The sequence below is a fragment of the Mirounga leonina genome, unplaced genomic scaffold (genome assembly GCF_011800145.1).
Source record: "Mirounga leonina isolate KUSES-001 unplaced genomic scaffold, KU_Mleo_1.0 Mir_447, whole genome shotgun sequence".
Taxonomy (NCBI): Eukaryota; Metazoa; Chordata; class Mammalia; order Carnivora; family Phocidae; genus Mirounga; species Mirounga leonina.
In genome coordinates, this window is record NW_023270757.1 from 1,881,089 (window position 1) to 1,902,195 (window position 21,107).

The 21,107-nt window shown below is 37.9% G+C and overlaps 1 protein-coding gene and 1 non-coding gene across 3 annotated transcripts in view; both read left to right on the plus strand.

The window, feature by feature from the left end:
- Positions 1–21,107, plus strand: part of HAUS6 (HAUS augmin like complex subunit 6) — a 52,621-nt gene that overhangs the window by 23,225 nt on the left and 8,289 nt on the right. For both annotated transcript variants that reach the window (XM_034987933.1, XM_034987934.1), the window contains 3 exons: positions 14,523–14,604; positions 19,550–19,616; positions 19,875–20,060. In XM_034987933.1, the coding sequence (XP_034843824.1) occupies positions 14,523–14,604; positions 19,550–19,616; positions 19,875–20,060 (335 nt within the window). The remainder of the gene's footprint in view (positions 1–14,522; positions 14,605–19,549; positions 19,617–19,874; positions 20,061–21,107) is intronic.
- Positions 19,298–19,428, plus strand: LOC117999102. The gene has a single exon (XR_004676215.1).

Genomic DNA, 21,107 nt, shown 5'->3' on the forward strand with positions numbered 1-21,107 from the left:
TGGTGAAATGCACATAGCATTTTAGTCACTGCAGTGTACAACTCAGTGGCATTTAGTAAGTTTACAAAATTGTGCAACCATCACCACTTTTTAGTTCCAGAATGTTTCTATTACCTTAAATAGGAAATCCTAGGGGCTCCTGGGTGGCTTAATCAGTTAAGCATCTGACTCTTGTTTTTGGCTCAGGTCATGATCTCAGGGTCCTGAGTTTGAGCCCGCGCTCAGCGCAGAGTCTGTTTGTCCCTCTCCTTCCCCCTCTGCCATCCTCCCCCACACTCTTGCTCTCTCTTTCTCAAAACTAAATAAATCTTTTTTTAAAAAAAAGGAAATCCTGTACCCATTAAGCAGTCACTCCCCATTTTCCCCTTTCCCAATCCTTGGCGACCACAAATGTACTTCCTCTATCTGTGGATTTGCCTGTGCTGGATATTTCATATAAATGGAGTCATATACTATGAGGCTTTATGTGTCTGGTTTCTTTCACTTGCAGCATTTTTCACTTTGCACAATATTTTTTAGGTTCATTCAAGTTGTAGCATGTATCAGTACTTCATTAATTTTTATGAATACATTCTATTGTATGACTAAAGCATATTTTGCTTGTCCATTCAACCATTGATGGACATTTGGGTTGTTTCCACCATTTCACTATTATGAGTAATGCTGCTATAAACATTTGTTTACAAGTTTTTGTGTAGAAGCCCACAACTCTTTAACATGATAGTACAATAATTACTTGAATACCACCTGTTTTGACTATCAACATCTGCTACATTGCTTTATATGTGTATGTATGTGTTTTTGCTAAACCAAGTAAGTTCTAGACATTGTAACACTTCACTCTAAGTGTTTCAACATGCATTCCCATAAAAATAGACTTTTCCTATGTAACTACCCTAGTAATGTCACATCTAAAAAATTATAATAATTCTATAATACCTTTTTCCTCAACTATTATACCACTGTCACACCTAAAAAATTAATTTCTCTACAATATCTGATAATCCATTTTATATAAATATATAAATATATTTTTATTTATAATCCTTTTATATCTTTATATTTTATATACATTTATATTTTATATTTATATTATATATTTATAATCCATTTTATAGTTAATTCAGTTTCCCTAGTTGCCTAGTACTTGTGTACAAGTAATTGTTACTGAGTTCAGTAGATGTTAGATAAATAAGAGGAGGAATAAATGCATTAAAAAAACCTGTGAATTATGTAGCCAGGGACTGGAGCATGTAATAGATGTAGGCCATAGTTGAGTTCATGGAGGCCAAAGGTCATGGCAGTAGTTAGCATAGGACCTAGGAAGAAATGGGTGAACATAGCTGGGATGGGTGATTGGTTTGGGAGTGAAGTGTACATATGGACACTGGTTAAGAAAGGTCATAGATTAGAGAGCAAGGCTCAGGAGAGGCACTAGCAAAAGAGTAGACATAGAAAAGACTGCATGGTTTGATGAATGACAAAGAGCTTCAGAAAGAGCATTATTTAGGATGATAGAATGACTCTTAGAGCTCTTGGCATATTTGATTGGCATTTTGTTTTCACTTCAACATAAAAAGGGCCATTGCCCTCTGGCAAGACTTAGGTCCTATGAAACCATAAATTAGTCTTCGTGTCCATTCGGAGATTTCTATCTGCCTTGAAAGTGAGGGCATATTTGTGTCTGTTTAGGAAGTGCAGTGGAAGTTCACATTTTAGAAGCGTTTGAAAGGGGCGCCTGGGTGGCTCAGTTGGTTAAGCAACTGCCTTCGGCTCAGGTCATGATCCTGGAGTCCCGGGATCGAGTCCCGCATCGGGCTCCCTGCTCGGCGGGGAGTCTGCTTCTCCCTCTGATCCTCCCCCTCTCATGCTTTCTGTCTCCCATTCTCTCTCAGATAAATAAATAAAATCTTTAGAAGCGTTTGATAGGTCCTTTGAGGTAATGCTGTCCTCCAGACATTGTAGAATTTGTACTCTTAGGATTCCTTTTTTTTTTTTTTTTTTCCCCTTAAACAAGTAGAGCTTTGATCTGAGCTGGGGGACCTTAACATTATTTTATGCTTTTTGTAGTAAAACAACTTTTTTTCCTCCTACACCTTACATATTACATCTTACTTGAAATTTTCTTTTAAATTTTTTTTAAAAAATTATATTTTGGCATATTAAAAATTCAGGGAATAATATAAATAACCTCTTCACCAAATACTTTTTGTCAAAGTTTTGCAATATTTTAGGATTTTTAAAAAAGATTTTATTTATTTATTTATTTGAGAGAGAGAGAGTGAGAGAGCACAGCAGGGGAGTGGCAGAGGGAGAGGGAGGAGCAGCCTCCCTGCTAAGCAGAGAGCCTAACACGGGGCTTGATCCCAGGACCCTGGGATCAGATCTGAGCCTAAGGTAGACGCTTAATTGACTGAGCCACCCAGGTGCCCCTTTAGATACTTTTTAGACTTTATTTATTTTTTAGAGAGAGAGAGAGAGAGCATGAGCAGAGGGAGGGGCAGAGGGATGAGCAGACTCCCTGCTGAGTGGGGAGCCTGACTTGGGGCTCAATCCCCGGACCCTGAGATCATGACCTGAGCTGAAGTCAGATGCTTAACTAACTGAACCATTCAGGTGTCCTGCAATATTTTAGGTTTTTTAAAAAAATATATATGTAGTTAGTCTTTGGAGATCCACCTTTCTTGACCCCATTCTTCCTGCATTTGCAGATGTGACCACTATCCTGAATCTTAAATTTATTCTGATGTACGTTTATAAAAATAATTTTACTACATGTGTATGGATCTAACTATATACAAGACTCTTCTGGCATATGAATAAATTCTCTTATTATACTCCAAAATGTCCTGTGTAAATGTTTATATTTTGCACTAGGATCTAAGGAGGGTTCATTCATTGCTTTTGGTTGTTTTGTCCTCTTACTTTTATTCTAGAAAAATGCTCCCGCCCCCCTTTTTAAGTGACATTGTTAGAAATTGTTTTTAATAATCGTTGTGTGTTTAGATTTGCCAACACATTTACTGTTTTTTTTAGGTCCAGATTACTACTTTTATTCTCAGAAGTATATCTCAAAGTATATATATTTTTTAAAAAATTAAATTAAATTTTATTTGTTTATTTATTTATTTAAATTTTATTATGTTATGTTAGTCACCATACAATACATCATTGGTTTTTGATGTGGTGATCCACGATCCATTATTTTCGTATATCACCCAGTGCTCCATGTAGTACGTGCCCTCCTTAATACCCATCACCGGGCTAACCAATCCCACCTCCCCCCTTTCCTTTAAAACCCTGTTTGTTTCTCAGAGTCCATAGTCTCTCATGGTTCATCTCTCCCTCCGATTTCCCTCCCTTCATTTTTCCCTTCCTTCTCCTAATGTCCTCCATGCTATTCCTTATGTTCCACAAATAAGTGAAACCATATGATAATTGACTTTCTCTGCTTGACTTATTTCACTTAGCATAATCTTCTTCAGTCCCATCCATGTTGATGTAGAAGTTGGGTATTCATCCTTTCTGCTAGCTGAGTAATATTCCATTGTATATATGGACCACATCTTCTTTATCCATTCATCTGTTGAAGGGCATCTCGGCTCTTTCCACAGTTTGGCTATTGCGGACATTGCTGCGATGAACATTGGGGTGCATATGGCCCTTCTTTTCACTACATCTGTGTCTTTGGGGTAATACTCAGGAGTACAATTGCTGGGTCATAGGGTAGCTCTATTTTTAAACTTTTGAGGAACCTCCACACTGTTTTCCAAAGTGGCTGTACCAACTTGAATTCCCACCAGCAGTGTAAGAGGATTCCCCTTTCTCCACAACCTCTCCAACATTTGTTGTTTCTCTCCCTGTCCATTTTGGCCATTCTAACTGGTGTAAGATGGTATCTCACTGTGGTTTTGATTTGAATTTCCCTGATGGCTAATGATGATGAACATTTTTTCATGTGTCTGTTAGCCATTTGTATGTCTTCTTCAGAGAAGTGTCTTTTCATATCTTCTGCCCACTTTTTGACTTGATTGTTTTTTGGGTGTTGAGTTTGAGAAGTTCTTTATAGATCTTGGATACCAACCCTTTATCTGTAGTGTCATTTGCAAATATCTTCTCCCATTCTGTGGGTTGCCTCTTTGTTTTGTTGACTGTTTCCTTTGCTGTGCAGAAGCTTTTTATCTTGATGAAGTCCCAAAAGTTCATTTTGCTTTTGTTTCACTAGCTTTTGGAGATGTATCTTGAAAGAAGTTGCTGTGAGTGATGTCAAAGAGGTTACTGCCTATGTTCTTCTCTAGGATTTTGATGGATTCCTGTCTCACATTGAGGTCTTTCATCCACTTTGAGTTTATCTTTGTGAATGGCGTTAGAGAATGGTCGAGTTTCATTCTTCTGCATGTGGCTGTCCAATTTTCCCAGCACCATTTATTGAAGAGACTGTCTTTTTTCCATTGCATGTTTTTTCCTGCTTTGTCAAAGATTATTTGACCATAGAGTTGAGGGTCCATATCTGGGTTCTCTATTCTGTTCCATTGGTCTATATGTCTGTTTTGGGGCCAGTACCATGCTGTCTTGCTGATCACAGCTTTGTAATATAGCTTGAAATCGGGCAACGTGATGCCCCCAGCTTTGTTTTTCTTTTTCAACATTTCCTTGGTGATTCAGGGTCTTTTCTGATTCCATACAAATTTTAGGATTGTTTGTTCCAGCACTTTGAAAAATGTCATTGGAATTTTGATTGGGATGGCATTGAAGGTATAGATTGCTCCGGGTAGCATAGACATTTTAACAGTGTTTATTCTTCTGATCCATGAGCATGGAATATTTTTCCATCTTTTTGTGTCTTCTTCAATTCCTTTCATGAGTGTTTTGTAGTTCCTAGAGTATAGATCCTTTACCTCTTTGGTTAGGTTTATTCTGAGGTGTTTTATGGTTTTTGGTGCTATTGTAAATGGAATCGTTTCTCTAATTTCTACAGTTGCGTTGTTAGTGTATAAGAAAGCAACTGATTTCTCTGCATTGATTTTGTATCGTGCCACATTACTGAATTGCTGGATGAGTTCTAGTAATTTGGGGGTGGAGTCTTTTGGGTTTTCCACATAAAGTATCATGTCATCTGCGAAAAGAGAGAGTTTGACTTCTTCTTTGCCAATTTGAATACCTTTTATTTCTTTTTGTTGTCTGATTGCTGTTGCTAGGACTTCTAGTACTATGTTGAACAATAGTGGCGAGAGTGGGCATCCTTGACGTGTTCCTGATCTTAAGGGAAAGCCTCTTAGCTTTTCCCCACTGAGGATGATATTCACTGTGGGTTTTTCCTAGATGGATTTTATGAACTTGAGGAATGTTCCCTCTATCCCTATACTCTGAAGAGTTTTAATCAGGAAAGGATGTTGTATTTTGTTGAATGCTTTTTCTGCATCAGTTGAGAGGACCCTATGGTTCTTCTCTCTCCTCTTATTAATGTGTTCTATCACATTGATTGATTTGTGAATGTTGAACTACCCTTGCATCCCGGGGATAAATCCCACTTGGTCGTGGTGGATGATTTTTTTAATGTATTGTTGGATCCTATTAGCTAGGATTTTGTTGAGGATTTTGGAATCCATATTCATCAGGGATATCGGTCTGAAATTCTCCTTTTTGATGGGGTCTTTGCCTGATTTGGGGATTAAGGTAATGCTGGCCTCATAGAATGAGTTTGGAAGTTTTCCTTCTGTTTCTGTTTTTTGAAGCATCTTCAGTAGAATAGGTATTATTTCTTCTTTGAATGTTTGGTAGAATTCCCCAGGGAATCCATCAGGCCCTGGACTCTTGGGAGGTTTTTGATCACTGCTACAATCTCGTTACTGGTTATTGGTCTATTCAGGTTGTCAATTTCTTTCTGTTTCAGTCTTGGCAGCTTATAGGTTTTTAGGATGGCATCCATTTCATCCAGATTGCTCAGTTTATTGGCATATAGTTGTTGATAATAATTTCTAGTAATTTTTTCTATTTCCTTGGTGTTAGTCATGATCTCTCCCCTTTCATTCATAATTTTATTAATTTGGGTCCTTTCTCTTTTCTTTTGGATAAGTCTGGCCAGTGGTTTATCGATCTTATTAATTCTTTCAAAGAACTAACTTCCAGTTTTGTTGATTTGATCTCTTTTTGGTTTCTTTTTTTTTTTTTTTTAAAGATTTTTATTTATTTATTTGACAGAGAGAGAGATAGTGAGAGCAGGAACACAAGCAGGGGGAGTGGGAGAGGGAGAAGCAGGCTTCCCGCCGAGCAGGGAGCCCGATGTGGGACTCGATCCCAGGACCCCGGGATCATGACCCGAGCCGAAGGCAGACGCTTAACGACTGAGCCACCCAGGCGCCCTGTTTCTGGTTTCTAATTCATTGATCTCTGCTCTAATTCTAATTATTTCTCTTCTAATGCGTGGCTTAGGCATCGTTTGTTGCTTTTTCTCTAGTTCTTTAAGGTGTAGAGTTAGTTGGTGAATTTGGGATTTTTCTATTTTTTTGAGTGAGGCTTGGATGGCTATGTATTTCCCTCTTAGGACCGCCTTTGCAGTATCCCATAGGTTTTGGACCGATGTGTTTTCGTTCTCATTGATTTCCATGAATTGTTTAAGTTCTTCTTTGATTTCCTGGTTGACCCAAACATTCTTGAGCAGAGTGGTCTTTAGCTTCCAAGTGTTTGAATTTCTGCCAAATTTTTTCTTGTGATTGAGTCTTAGTTTTAAAGCATTGTGGTCTGAGAATATGCAGGGAATAATCTCAATCTTTTGGTATCGGTTGAGACCTAATTTGTGACCCAGTATGTGGTCTATTCTGGAGAAAGTTCCATGTGCACTCGAGAAGAATGAGTATTCTGTTGTTTTAGGGTGGAATGTTCTGTAAATATCTATGAGGTCCATCTGGTCCAATGTATCATTCAAAGCTCTTGTTTCCTTGTTGATTTTCTGCTTAGATGATCTGTCCATTGCTGAGAGTGGAGTATTGAGGTCTCCTACAATTAACTTATTGTTATCAATATGACTCTTTATTTTGGTTAACAGTTGGCTTATGTAGATGGCTGCTCCCATGTCGGGGGCATAGATATTTACAATTTTAGATCTTCTTGTTGCATAGACCCTTTAAGAATGATATAGTGTCCTTCTGTGTCTCTAATTACAGACTTTAGTTTAAAATCTAATTTGTCTGATATAAGAATTGCTACCTCAGCTTTCTTTTGAGGTCCGCTGGCATGGAAGATGGATCTCCATCCCTTCACTTTCAGTCTGAATGTATCTTTAGGTTCAAAATGAGTCTCTTGTAGACAGCATATGGATGGGTCCTGTCTTTTTATCCAATCTGCAACCCTGTGCCGTTTTATGGGAGCGTTTAGGCCATTCATGTTGGGAGTGATTATTGAAAGATATGAATTAATTGTCATCATGTTGTCTGTGAAGACGTTTTTATACATTGTCCCTGTAAATTTCTGTTGTAGATCACTCTTGGGGTCTTTCTCCTTTTATAGAACCCCCCTTAATATTTCTTGCAGGGCTGGCTTAGTGGTCACATATTCTTTCAGTTTCTGCCAGTCATGGAAGCTCTGCATCTCTCCATCCATTCTAAATGAAAGCCTTGCTGGATAAAGTATTCTTAGCTGCATGTTCTTTTCGTTTAGTACCCTGAATATGTCTTGCCAGGCCTTTCTGGCTGGCCAGGTCTCTGTGGATAGGTCTGACGTTATTCTGATGTTCCTCCCTCTGTACGTAAGGAATCTCTTCCCCCTAACTGCCCTTAAGATGGTTTCCTTGGTTCTAAGATTTGCACGTTTTACTCTTACATGCTGGGGTGTTGGCCTGTTTTCCTTGATCTTAGGAGGGGTCCTCTCTGCTTCTAGGACACAAATGTTTGTTTCCTTCCCCAGATTAGGGAAGTTCTCAGCTACGATTTGCTCAAATACATCTTCTAGTCCTCTCTCTCTCTCTCTCTCCACTCCCTCCGGATTCCAATTATTCTGACATTGGAACGCTTCATGGTGTCACTTGTTTCTCTGATTCTATTTTCATGGATTCTGAGTTGTTTTTCCCTGGCCTCCTCTTTTTCCCTTTTTATCTATTACATTGTCCTCCAGGTCGCTTATTCGTTCTTATGCCTCACTGACCCTAGCTGTTAGATTATCTAGATTGGATTGGATCTCATTGATAGCATTTTTAAGTTCTGCCAATTCACCTTTCATTTCTGCCCTTACAGACTTTATGTTGTCATTAATTGATTTCTCCATTCTAGCCATTGTCTTCACAAGTGCTAGCCTGAATTCCATCTCCAACATCTTGATTATATCTGTGTCCATTTGTAAATCTGCAGCATAAATCATAATCTCTGAGTCTTTTCTATTTTGGGGGTTCCTCTTCCTAGTCATTCTATTGATGGGTGTTTGAGGGAATGTATAGAGTCCAAATTATTGACCAGAACCCAAGCAAGATGCACCTGTTTTCTTGGGACCTTAGGGTTGCTGGCCTCTTGTTTTCCCAGCCTGTCTTCTGGGGAAGGGGCCTGCAGCGCTGTTACTCAGGCAACCCTGTTTGTGCGGAGTTGCCCTGCCCCCCTGTGGCGGGGGATGCGCTCAGTGGGAATCAGTTTTTGGGGCTTTTGTTCTCTGGCGGCTTTCCTCCTCTCCTCTGCAAGTCGAAGCAGAAACCATTTCCAATCCTCTGCCTTGGAGCAGAGAGACCGCAGTCTGTTTTTCAGTGAGCTCTCCAGGCCACACCGTCTCCGTTTCTGTCCGTCTGCTATAAACTGCAGCGTCCTGGGTTGTGCGCCCCTCCACAGCGCTCCCAGTCCTGCCTCCAGGTCAGGGCACATCTCTGCCCTTTGTGCTTCTAAAACCGCCAGCCGCTCCCAGTTCACCCGCGTGACCCCGTTGCTCCGGTTCCTGACCTGGGGGCTGCCCTAAAATCCTTTCCCCGCCGCTACCGGTCTGCGAGTCTGTGCCCCATCTGCAGCGTGCGAGGCTGTCGCTCACCGGCAGTGTAGGATCCCCACGGCCAGGCACCCTCCCCCTGCCGTTTATCCTCCGATATCTGCCGGTGGAATCAGGGCTCCCCGCTCTTACCTCAAAACCAACAGCCTGTGATATTCTGTTTGTAGAGATCCAGATCTTCTTACATCTCAGGCTGATTTCTTGGGTGCTCAGAGTGGTCTGGTAGATATCCAGCTCAATTCCGGGGACCAGTTGAAATAGGGTCCCCTACTCCTCTGCCATCTTTCCTTCTCTCAAAGTGTATTCTTTAAATCTTTTTGTGATGGACACTGGATGGTAAAATCCTCTTAGTTTTTTCTGTGAAAATGTCTTTATTTTCACTAATTTTTGAGTGATAGTTTGGCTGAATATAAGATTCTAGATCAAAGCTCAATTTTCCTACAACTTCAATGATATGATCACATTGTTTTCTGCCTTCTATTGTTTCTGAGACCTCTCTGTTGTCAGCTTAATGGTCATTCATTTGTAGGTAATTTTTAATTTCTGGTTGTTTTTAGGACTTGTACTTATTTAGCTTTGTATTATGCAGGTTCATTTAGATGCGTCTAAATGTGGATTTATTTTTATTTAAACTTTGGGCCTGTGTGTGCTTATTTAATGTGAAGGCTCATATTTTCTGTTTTGGAAACTTATTCGCTAATATCACTTCTAACACTGTCTCAGTCATTCTTTTGATGCTTTCTTTCTGGAGCTCTTGTTGTTGGGACTTCTGATTCTGTCCTCCATATATCTTAAACTTCTCATTTGTATTTATAATGTCTTTGTAGCTCTAGGCTTATTTGGTTAACTAATTATCTTTTTAGTTATATTTAATCTCTTTTTTGACATGTCCATTTAGTGTTTGGCTTTCATGGATGTGCTTTTTTTTTTTAACAGTGTATTTTTTTAAAAAGATTTTGTTTATTTTTTTGGCAAAGAGAGAGACAGTGAGAGAGGGAACACAAGCAGGGGGAGTGGGAGAGGGAGAAGCAGGCTTCCTGCTGAGCAGGGAGCCCGATGTGGGGCTCGACCCCAGGACCCTGAGATCACGACCTGAGCCGAAGGCAGACAGATGCTTAATGACTGAGCCACCCAGGCGCCCCTCATGGATGTGCTTTTAATTTCTTTTCATTTGCTTCTTTTTCAGAAATTGCCTTTTGTTTTTCATGGTATCATCTTCTTGATTCGATCTTATTCAATTTTTTAAATATCCTTGTGTTTCAGATACTTCTGTTTCTGTATGTTCTACCTACTCATTTTTTTTTTTTAATTCTTTTTTAAAATTTTATTTATTTGGCAGAGAGAGGGAGAGAGCACAAGCAGGGGGAGTGGCAGGCAGAGGGAGAAGGAGAGGGAGAAGCAGGCTCCCTGCTGAGCAGGGAGCCCAATGAGGGGCTTGATCCAGGACCCTGGAATCTTGACTTGAGCCGAAGGCAGATGCTTAACCAACTGAGCCACCCGGGTGCTCCTGTCTGCTCACTTTCATAGTTGTTTGTTTCCTATTAAAATATTTGATTGTGGGATCACCTGGCTGGTTCATTCAGAAGAGCATGCGACTCTTGATCTTGGGGTTGTGAGTTCAAGCCCCATGCTGGGTGTAGGGATTACTTAAAAATAAAAATAAAAAAATTTTTCTTTTTGATTGTGACCTCAATTTCAGTGGACCCACCTCTGAAGGAGTCAACCTGGGCCCTGGGTTGTAGAATGGTCTCTACATGATGGCCTAGGGTCCAAGGTATTTCCCTTGAAGTAGGCAGTTAATGTCTTTGGTTTCGGATTCCCACAAGTAGCCAATATAATTTTGGATTTCATACCTCCTTTTGAGTAGGCTAGGTAGATTTAATATTTCTTTTTTTTTTTAAACCCAGGACTCCAGGTATACAGGCTTCCCTGTTACTTCCCTGGTTAAGTTGGCAGAATTTTTTATAATCTTTTCAGGGGCCGAGCAGCCTTTCCAATGTTCTGGCCTTATGGCAGTTTCTCACATTCCAGCCTGAGTGACCTGAGATGATGTTTCTCATTATGTAGGCATTAAATTTCTATTGTTCAGCCCTGGAGTCTGTCATTTAGCCTTTGTGTCTCAGTTTGAGCTTAAATGCTTTCCATCTTGAGTCCTGGCATGTGATGATTTTTATTTGTTCTTCTGGGTATTCCTTTCTTTTTCTTAAATTTTATTTTACAGTTCTAGTGTATTTATGGTAGGAGTCATTGTCACTGCAGCTTGGTTTGCTTTGTTCTGGAGAGTTCAGTTTTGTTTTTACCTCCTTATTACCTTGTGTCCGTCCCCTCTGTTCTCGTCACATCTTAAGTGCTTTAGTTTGGTTTTCTATTTCTTGCCTTTAATTGTGTTCTAACTAGCTACTCTGCTTCCATATTCTACCTATTCCGTGTTGCAAATGGTTATCAGTGATCCTTCTATAGTGCAAATACGAAAATATGATCCTTTTTATCTCTTGGTGTAGTACACTTCAATGGCTTTCTGTCACCTTTAGGGGTGGAAATAAACTCTAGGTGCTTTTTCACTTAGCAATTTAAAAAAAAATTTTTTTTATTGTTATGTTAATCCCCATACATTACATCATTAGTTTTAGATGTAGTGTTCCATGATTCATTGTTTGTTCACTTAGCAACTTTTACCTTACAAACTTTCTTACATACTAGAACAAATGTGCATCATCTCTGCCTACCACCACCAACTAAGTGTTTATGGTTGTGCCTAATTATTTTATTGTTGTCTACTAGTTTTGTGATACAGTTTTTGTATTTGTGCTCATTTTTAAAATGTTTTATGAATATCAGTAATTCCATCATCATTAGTAGGTGCAAAAGCAGAGGGTACTGAAAATGTTTATAATATAGCATACTACTATGGTGGATAAAAGGAAAAATTCACATAGTATACACATTGGTTTCTTATACAGTAACACTTTGGACACATATATAAATAGGGAAAATCTTTCAGAAACTAACATGTTGAAAGAAGAGTAGTTCCTGGAATAGCAAATCCTCTGTAATGGAGCCATGGCTTTCTTCACCAGTCTTGTTTCCTACCATGCTTCCATTCAAGATACCCTATGCTCTAGCATACTGAACTTGTACCTTATTCTCCCAGTACCTTTATGTCCTCATCACATTCCCCATTCTGGGCCAGATGCCTTTCTGCTTCCTTACATTCTGTGCATATTTCTCTCCTAATACTATAGCATGCCATCATTCTCTACTCATCAGTAGTCTTTTTCCTAGACTGACTCCTTGAAGCCAGGGTCTCCACCTTTTCTTTCTTCCTCTTTGTTAGTATTAGCAGTGGCACATAATTACTGATGCGTTGAAGAATAAATAAGTAAATTGATATTATAGATGCTGGGCTGAAATATGCTAAATAGTATAATCTTTTGGCTTTCCTGATTTACGTGGTAATTGCATGATCTGTGTACCAAAACAAGAAGCATGGCTATATCATGCTGGAGAACTATGGACTGTCACTTTTTTTGAAATTTGGTTTAGTATAAACCTGTCACTTGAAAAAAAATTTTTTTAATTTAAATTCGGTTTAGTTAACATAAAGTGTATTATTCATTTCAGAGGTAGAATTTAGTGATTCATCAGTTGCATGTAATACCCAGTGCTCATTATATCACGTGCCCTCCTTAATATCCATCACCCAGTTACCCCATCTCCCCAACCCCCTCAGCTCCAACAACCCTCAAGTTTGTTTCCTTTGATTAGGAGTTTCTTACGGTTGTCTCCCTCTCTGATTTCATCTTGTTTTATTTTTTCCTCTGTTCCTCTATGATCCCCCTCTGTTTTGTTTCTTAAATTCCACATATCAGTGAGATCATGTAATAATTGTCTTTCTCTGATTGACTTATTTCACATAGCGTAATACCCTCTAGTTCCATCCATGTCATTGCAAATGGCAAGATTCATTTTTTTTTGATGGCTGAGTAGTATTCCTTTGTATATATATATACACCACCTCTTCTTTATCCATTCATCCGTCAGTGGACATCTGGGCTCTTTCTATAGTTTGGCTGTTGTGGACATTGTTGCTATAAACATTGGGGTGCAGGTGCCCCTTCAGATTACTACATTTGTATCAATGCCTATTACTGCAATTGCTGGGTTGTAGGGTAGCTCTATTTTCAGCTTTTTGAGGAACCTCCATACTGTTTTCCAGAGTGGCTGCACCAGCTTGCATTCCCACCAACAGTGTAAGAGCGTTCCCTTTTCTGCATTCTCGCCAACATCTGTTGTTTCCTGACTTGTTAATTTTAACCATTCTGACTGGTGTGAGGTGGTATTTGTATTTCCCTGATGCTGAGTGATGTTGAGCATCTTTTCATGTGTCTGTTGGTCATCTGGATGTCTTTGGAAAAATGTCTGTTTATGTCTTCTGCCCATTTTAAATTAAGATTATTTATTTTTTGGGGTGTTGAGTTGTGTAAGTTCTTTATATAATTTGGATACTAACCCTTTATCAGATATGTCACTTGCAAATATCTTTTCCCATTCCTGCTGGTTGCCTTTTAGTTTTGTTGACTGTTTCCTTTGCCGTGCAGAAGCTTTTTGTCTTGATGAAGTCCCAAGAGTTCATTTTTGCTTTTGTTTCCCTTGCCTGTGGAGATGTGTCTAGCAAAAAGTTGTCACAGAGGTTGCTGCCTGTGTTTTCTAGGATTTTGGTGGATTCCTGTCTCACATTTAGGTCTTTCATCCATTTGGAGTCTATTTTTGTGTATGGTGTAAGACAATGGTCCTGTTTCATTCTTCCACATGTGGCTGTCCAGTTTTCCCAACACCATTTGTTGAAGAGACTGTCTTGTTTCCATTGGATATTCTTTCCTGCTTGTTCGAAGATTAGTCGATCCATTTCTGGATTCTCTATTCTGTTCCACTGATCTGTGTGTCTGTTTTTGTGCCAGTACCATACTGTCTTGATGATTACAGCTTTATAATACAGCTTGAAGTCTGAAATTTTGCTGCTTCTACCTTTGGTTTTCTCTTTCAACATTCCTTTGGCTACTAGGGGTCTTTTCTGGTTCCATACAAATTTTAGGGTTGTTTATTCCAGCTCTGTAACCTATCACTCTTTTTATAAGAGTTTATTCTAGATATTCTCTATCTGTTCTATTTGTACACGTAGCAATTGAATAGTTGTCTTTTTCTTTTATTTATTTTTATTTTTTATTTTTTTTTTAAAGACTTTATTTATTTGACAGAGAGAGAGCACAAGTAGGCAGAGTGGCAGGTGGAGGGAGAGGGAGAAGCAGGCTCTCTGCTGAGCAGGGAGCCGGACATGGGGCTCGATCCCAGGGCCCTGGGATCATGACCTGAGTTGAAGGCAGATGCTTAACTGACTGAGCCACCCAGACGTCCCATTGAATAGTTGTCTTTTTCTATTAGCATTTGTATTAGTCTGATTTTTCTGTTTTCTTCTGTTCAGAAGTTTTTCTAGAATTTCAAGATATCCCTGGATATTAGAATATGCAAACATAATTTAAGAGTAATTAATGTTTATTTTCCTTTAGATACACCAAAGCAACAAAACCAAGAAAATGATTGCAGGAGAGCTAGTGATATATCGGGAGCTGTATATGATCTAGGCAACAGGTAAAACAAATGTTTTGATACTGACTTTTTCCCTCCTTCATTAATTTAGTTTCATCTTATTCTAATTGCCATGCTTCTCTATGATGGGGTCATCTGTAGTTTTCTTCTCGTAACCAGAGAATATTTTTCCACTGTGGGTCTGCATTTTCAAGAAAGAGTCAACACTTCTGATACATAGGCATTTTTTCCCCCTTCTCTTGTTTGTCTAAATGTTGGGATTCATAGGGGATTATCTAATATTTGAAGAAAAAAAGCATGTATGCTTTTTTAGATAAATAAAAAATTATCTATAAATAAAAAAATAAAAAATTATCTAATGCAAGCTTGGGAATTTTGCCTTTTTGTGTCTGTGAACTTCTTTGAAACCACTTGTGGCTGTTGACAATCTTAAGAGTTTAAGAGCTTTTGAGATCTAGTCTCCTAGTTTTCAGACTGTTCTGCAGCGCCCTCTGGTGCCGTGGATGAATTTAATTTAGCCCGTCACTGGTCTAATCCTTATTTATTTATTTATTTATTTATCTATCTATCTATTTATTTATTTATTTATTTATGAGATAGAGCATGAGAGGGGGGAGGGTCAGAGGGAGAAGCAGACCCCCCGCTGAGCAGGGAGCCCCACGCGGGACTCGATCCGGGACTCCAGGATCATGATCTGAGCCGAAGGCAGTCGCTTAACCAACTGAGCCACCCAGGCGCCCTGGTCTAATCCTTTTCCATTTCAACCTGAGCAGCTAGTTCTTTTATCTGTATATGTTGGGGGTTTTACATGCTATTTGATAAAAAGAGTTCCATGCTTTAAAAAAAAAAAAAATAGGAAGACTTCTGATTCAATCTAATCCAAAAATTTAACATATGAAAAAACTAAACCTTAGTTTATTATAATATCCTTCAGGAGTATTCTTATTTTCTTTACTGCCTGTTTTCTTTATTATCCTGTTTTGGCTCTTAAAACAGATGCCAGATTATATAAGCAAAAATCTAAATGTATATAATCTATCTGGGGAATATATTCTTTTTGGAAACTGAGCATTATTAGGTAGCAGTCAAACACACTGAATGGGGTGTTCTGTTGTTTTTTTGGTTTCTGACTACCTTTGACCTAAATAGGGGTCTTTCAGTCCAACTTTCCCATGTAATTGAGGCACAGATATGGAAACAATTTACTTAGGATAATTCTAAAAGAAAATTTTAATTTTAAATGAATTGAAGTTCTCTTCCTTCTATATACTCTTAATAAGTTAATAAGTTCAAACAGCATAAAAAGAGTCAAAATTTATATGTGAAATTGAGCTATTGGTGGGACGCCTGGGTGGCTCAGTCGGTTAAGCGTCTGCCTTTGGTTCAGGTCATGATCCTGGGATCTTGGGATCGAGCCCCACATTGGGCTCCCTGCTCAGCCGGAAGCCTGTTTCTCCCTCTGCCTGCTGCTTCCCCTGCTTGTGCACGTGTGCTCTCTCTCTGACCAGTAAATAAATAAAATCTTAAAAAACAACAAAAAAAAAGAATTTGAGCTCTTGGCAGTTTCCTGTGCAGTAATTTTCTGATTCACAGGAAGTCAAGATTACTTGTGGAATATTTATATTTTTATTCTTAGATCTGGATGTGATGTTGATTTTCGGAGTACCTAAAGAAAAATAATGAAATCTATTGTGAAGACTTGACATTGACGAGATAGTGAAGTTACTGGGCTTCACTGTTTTACCCTGTTATTTATCACTGTTGTTCTTAAAGCATGCTAGAGGGGAATAGTTGCTGCTTCCCAATCTCAGTTATGTTTTTGGTTTGTCTTTTCCTTGAGAGAGCAAATGAAATATTTGATTAAGGTCTCTTGCTGGACTAAAGATTGATGGAGTTAGTAGATTGATTCATAGATCAGATTTTATTTATGAACTTCATTGAACTTCAAGAATCTTTCTTGAAGCAGAGTTTTGTACTAAGATAAACTATCAGGATTCAATAGGAGCCAGACACATAGCCCCTAAGAATTTAGTTCACATGGAATTCTCTTAATATAGGAAAAAGAGGTTGTATTAAATAAACTTTGATTTCCAGATTTATACTCTTCCAAGCCGTTAGATCTTTTAATTATCTTCTGATACTTTAATTATAGGTTTGGGATATCGAAGGGGGGAGGTGTAGGGGAAGGCTATTGGTGGTAAGGGACAAATAAGTGTTCAATGGGCTATGAATGATTATTGCTGCTTGATAGCAAAACAGAAGAAGGGTGAAGAATTGAGTCACGAGGAAAGAAGCTTGTTGCTCAGAATTCTTTATTGTAAAGGTATTTTGTAATAAAATGTTTTATTGGAAATGCATAATGTAGGTAGACTGTAATACCCTTTTAACGTGTAGTTCAGCTTTTATTTGTAGTGGCATCATCTTAATGTCAGTATCAATGTAGTTAATTTGGAAATTCGTATGTGGATATGATCAATAACAGCTATTCAATTAAAAAACATAGAAGGCATGTAGTTTTTAGCATAATTACTGTGTGTTATTAGCCCTTTCACATGCAGTTGTCACCCACGGGTACCAGAATAGCTGTTGTCTTCTCCATAAATCTCATGGCTGGTTTTGATCAGAGTGAGCTCATGGAGGCTTTACCGTACTTAAAACCAGAATTCAGTGATTGGTGGTGGTACCTTTGCTGTACACTCTGGGCACTACCTTTCTTTGCAGTGGTTTCTGGAAGGGAGGGTTCCATGATATTTCTAGTGGTGGCAATGCAGTTCTAGACTTTTAGCTTCTACAGTTCCTCCTTTATTGCATTTCAGAAATAGGGCAGTATGATCTTGCATGCATGCCAACTAAATATCCTTAGTCTTAGAAATTGAATTCTAATCGCATATCTTTCTCTTTTTATAATTTGTTTGTTATATCTTTAACTGTAGATATATTGTTTTTTTTGTTTTTTTTTTTTTTAAAGATTTTATTTATTTATTTGACAGAGAGTGAGAGAGCGAGAGCAGGAACACAAGCAGGGGGAGTGGGAGAGGGAGAAGCAGGCTTCCCGCCGAGCAGGGAGCCCGATATGGGACTCAATCCCAGGACCCTGGGATCATGACCTGAGCTGAAGGCAGACGCTTAACGACTGAGCCACCCAGGCGCCCAACTGTAGATATATTGTAACAACAAAATAAAAATGAAGAATAATTAGCTAAAATTTCTAACGAATCACTTATTAGACTTTTTTCACAAGTTGTTTTTTTGGGCTTTATGTACAAACATATAAATTGAATCCACTCAAAATTTTCTAAACATTAATATCCATAAGTACAGTTTTTGTGTGTTTGTTTTCTTAATAGTATATTACTGATTTTTACTTATAATGGCTTTGTAACATTTCATTTATTTTTTAGACTCAGATTTTCCTCAATTTCTTTTATTACTATAAAAAGCATGTTGTTTCTTATTTTCTTTTGGGTGTACTCTTTCCTTAGGATAAATTCCCATAATGGGAGCGATACTCTGTTTACAGTGCTAGGATTTTGTGGGCCTCAGTTTTGGCATAGGAAGCAGATAGGGAGTAAGGGCTGAGCCAGGGCTGCTTTAAAGTTGGCTTGGATTGAGATGTTAGCAGGGCTGATAGCATGTTGCCAATTCAGAAAAGGGAGAGAGGAAGGGAGAGAATATGTTTCCAGTTTTGTCTCTTATGAGGCTTTGTAAGAATGATCGAAATAGAAAAATTTGGTGGCATCTATCCATAGAGCCTCATGCTCAAGTGATGTTTATTCGTTGATTCAGTCAATCCATCGGTTAGTTACAAACATGTATTGCACTGCCAAGTACCAGGCACTGTGTTAGTTCCTGGCAACAGCCAGGAAGGACATAGTCTTTGTCCTCCAGGAGCTCACAATCTGGTGGTGGCATCCTAGTGGCATCTTAGATTGCTAGCCCTGTTTCAGAGGGCTTTTTGATCATTTTAATGTTACTTTTTGGAAAAATTAAGATACAGTCACAGTAGATGATTAGTTTTTTTCTTTTGACATCTAGATTATATTCTGTCGAGGCAGAGTTGAGCCTTGAAGCAGTTTCAGTGATCTTGAATTCTGTTTGGAAGGTAGATAAAGATTCCAAGAAGCTCATATTTGAAAAAGTTTGAAAAAGCATATTTGCTGTTACTTGAAATGTTTTAAAGCTATTAATTTTGTACTTCTGGCTGTGAACAGAAAGCAAAGCACCAACATACTTGATATTGAAAGTGGTCTCCGTGGTAATCTTGACTTTTGTATTACCTGGAGTAGAAAAGCTTTGACCAGTGAGCAGACCCCATCCATGACTGAATTTGAAAGCTCTTTCAAGATAAGATGAAGTTATCATTGCTTTGATGGCTTTAAAAATTTAATTACTTATTTTGTAATTGATGTGTAAGGTTTTTATGTTTATCCAAAGGGGCGAGAGAATCTAAGAGAGTAAGGAATGCTATGTGTAGAATGCAGCAAACTGAAACTGAACAACCTTATCACTTGACTGTAAGTGTAAGTAATGTATGTGCTATCACGCAAGATTCAGCATAAGAGAAACTGATTTTGGACATGAAAGATCAAGTCTCTGTTACAATGAAATTCTGTGATCTGAAGCCTAAGGATAATATAATATAATAATGCGATTCTAGTGTTAATCAAGTCATTCAACCTTATAAAGAATGTTGTTGACTTAAAATATATAGTGGTTAAGGAAAATGTTTGTCATGTGGGAGGCTGATACACAAATGGGGCCGAAGTACTGCTCTGATTGTCACCATCCCTCCCTAGAATAAACTGCCTTTCGATGACCGGGACGAATTGAGGGAAATCGTAACGGACAGATACGGGGCAGACAGTTTCTTTATTTTTTTTTACTTTTTATTATTTTTTTGACAGTTTCTTTAAATTATTCAGATATAGCAAGTGAATGGAATTCTTTCCCGATTATAATTTGGATTTATTATCTTTTTTCCTTTTAGACCTGCTTCTTTCCTGTCACAGCCAGTTTCATCATCAGATAGAAACAGTGTTAGATTACTTGAAAAGGTATATTTTAAAACAATTTTTAATCTGATCAAACTAACTTATGGTAAAATATTATTTTTGCCGCTTTCCCAGTTAATTTGTATTTACATATATCCTATTGCTTCTAAATGGAAATATTGGAATTATTTAATTGTGCCAGTGAACATATGATTTCACAATAATGTTAGCCTTTTATAGGTTTGTGATAGCTCAAGAACCTCTAATTGAAGATCAGCCACAATCATTAAAGTTTCAACATTGCATGTCTGTCTTCTTCAGGACATGAAGATAAGAACTCCTAGAGAAGAAAATGAAACACCTTCTAAGAAGACATCAAAATTTGAAACTAAAGACTGTCTATCATCAGATACTGCAAGGAGTACAGAGAATACTGCATTTACAGGGTCTCTGCCAGCTAAAAATAGGGATCCACTCCAAAAAGAGCAAGATCATCTGGTAGAAGAGGTTAGAAAAAGATTATAATAAGTACACTGAAATATCTATTATTTTCTCATTGGTGTTGAGATTATAAGTGAAGTTACAGTTAATTATTGATTAACTGGTGTTAATTTGGGAAAGGAGGACACAGATAATGAAAATCATGGTTAAAGCAAAATTGGTTCTCCCCAAAAATAGAAATAGATTAATATAAACTTATTTAACATTATATCCATGGTTTAGAATCCATGTCCCATTCTATAAGTATCATCCAAAAGTATAAAAATAACACAGGTAAGGTATTTTTGGAATTAACCATTACATAAATTGCTAGATAAATATACCCAATGATTATACTCTATTAAAATAATCTGCTTTAAAAAAAATAATCTGAATGTTGCTGTTGCTTAGCCAAGCTTCCTCTTTTTTTGAATGTTAGCACAAAGACTATGCAATATCATATTATCACTAAGCATAGTGTTTATCCTTCTGCTTTCTAAATATTTAAAAAGTCATTAAATCCATCATTGTTCATGATCTTGGTTTTCCTGATAAGTGACTTTTCACTGGCAAGTGACTACATAATGCTACTGTTGCTCGATAGTAATATTGTACTATTTACTGCAGAAGTTTACACAGATTCTCAAGCCATTCTCTCATGTTATTTTTATTACATTTCCCACAACATCCCTTAGCATTGTTTGAATTTGGATAAGGAGACTGAAAATAAATCAGCTACTTTATATTCCTGAGAGACTGAAAGAAAAATTTGGTTTAGTGCATATTGATTCAGGTATTGGAGTTCCCTCCTTTATCTCAGTCTTGATCAAAGTAAGTGAACAATGTCCAAATAAGAGAGCTGGATGTCAGTCATTTTCTTGTTTGTAACATGAAGAGGTTAAACCCTTTTCATGGTCTATAAATACTTAAAAATCTTTCAGGTTTATATTATTTCTCTTTGTTGGTTGATGAACTCCACATAAAAGATGTTCAGTCTGTTTTTCTTTCCTGATATAGAAGGAAAGACATTTGCAATTAAAAGAATTTATATTAGCAGTAGAATGGGATGGGATG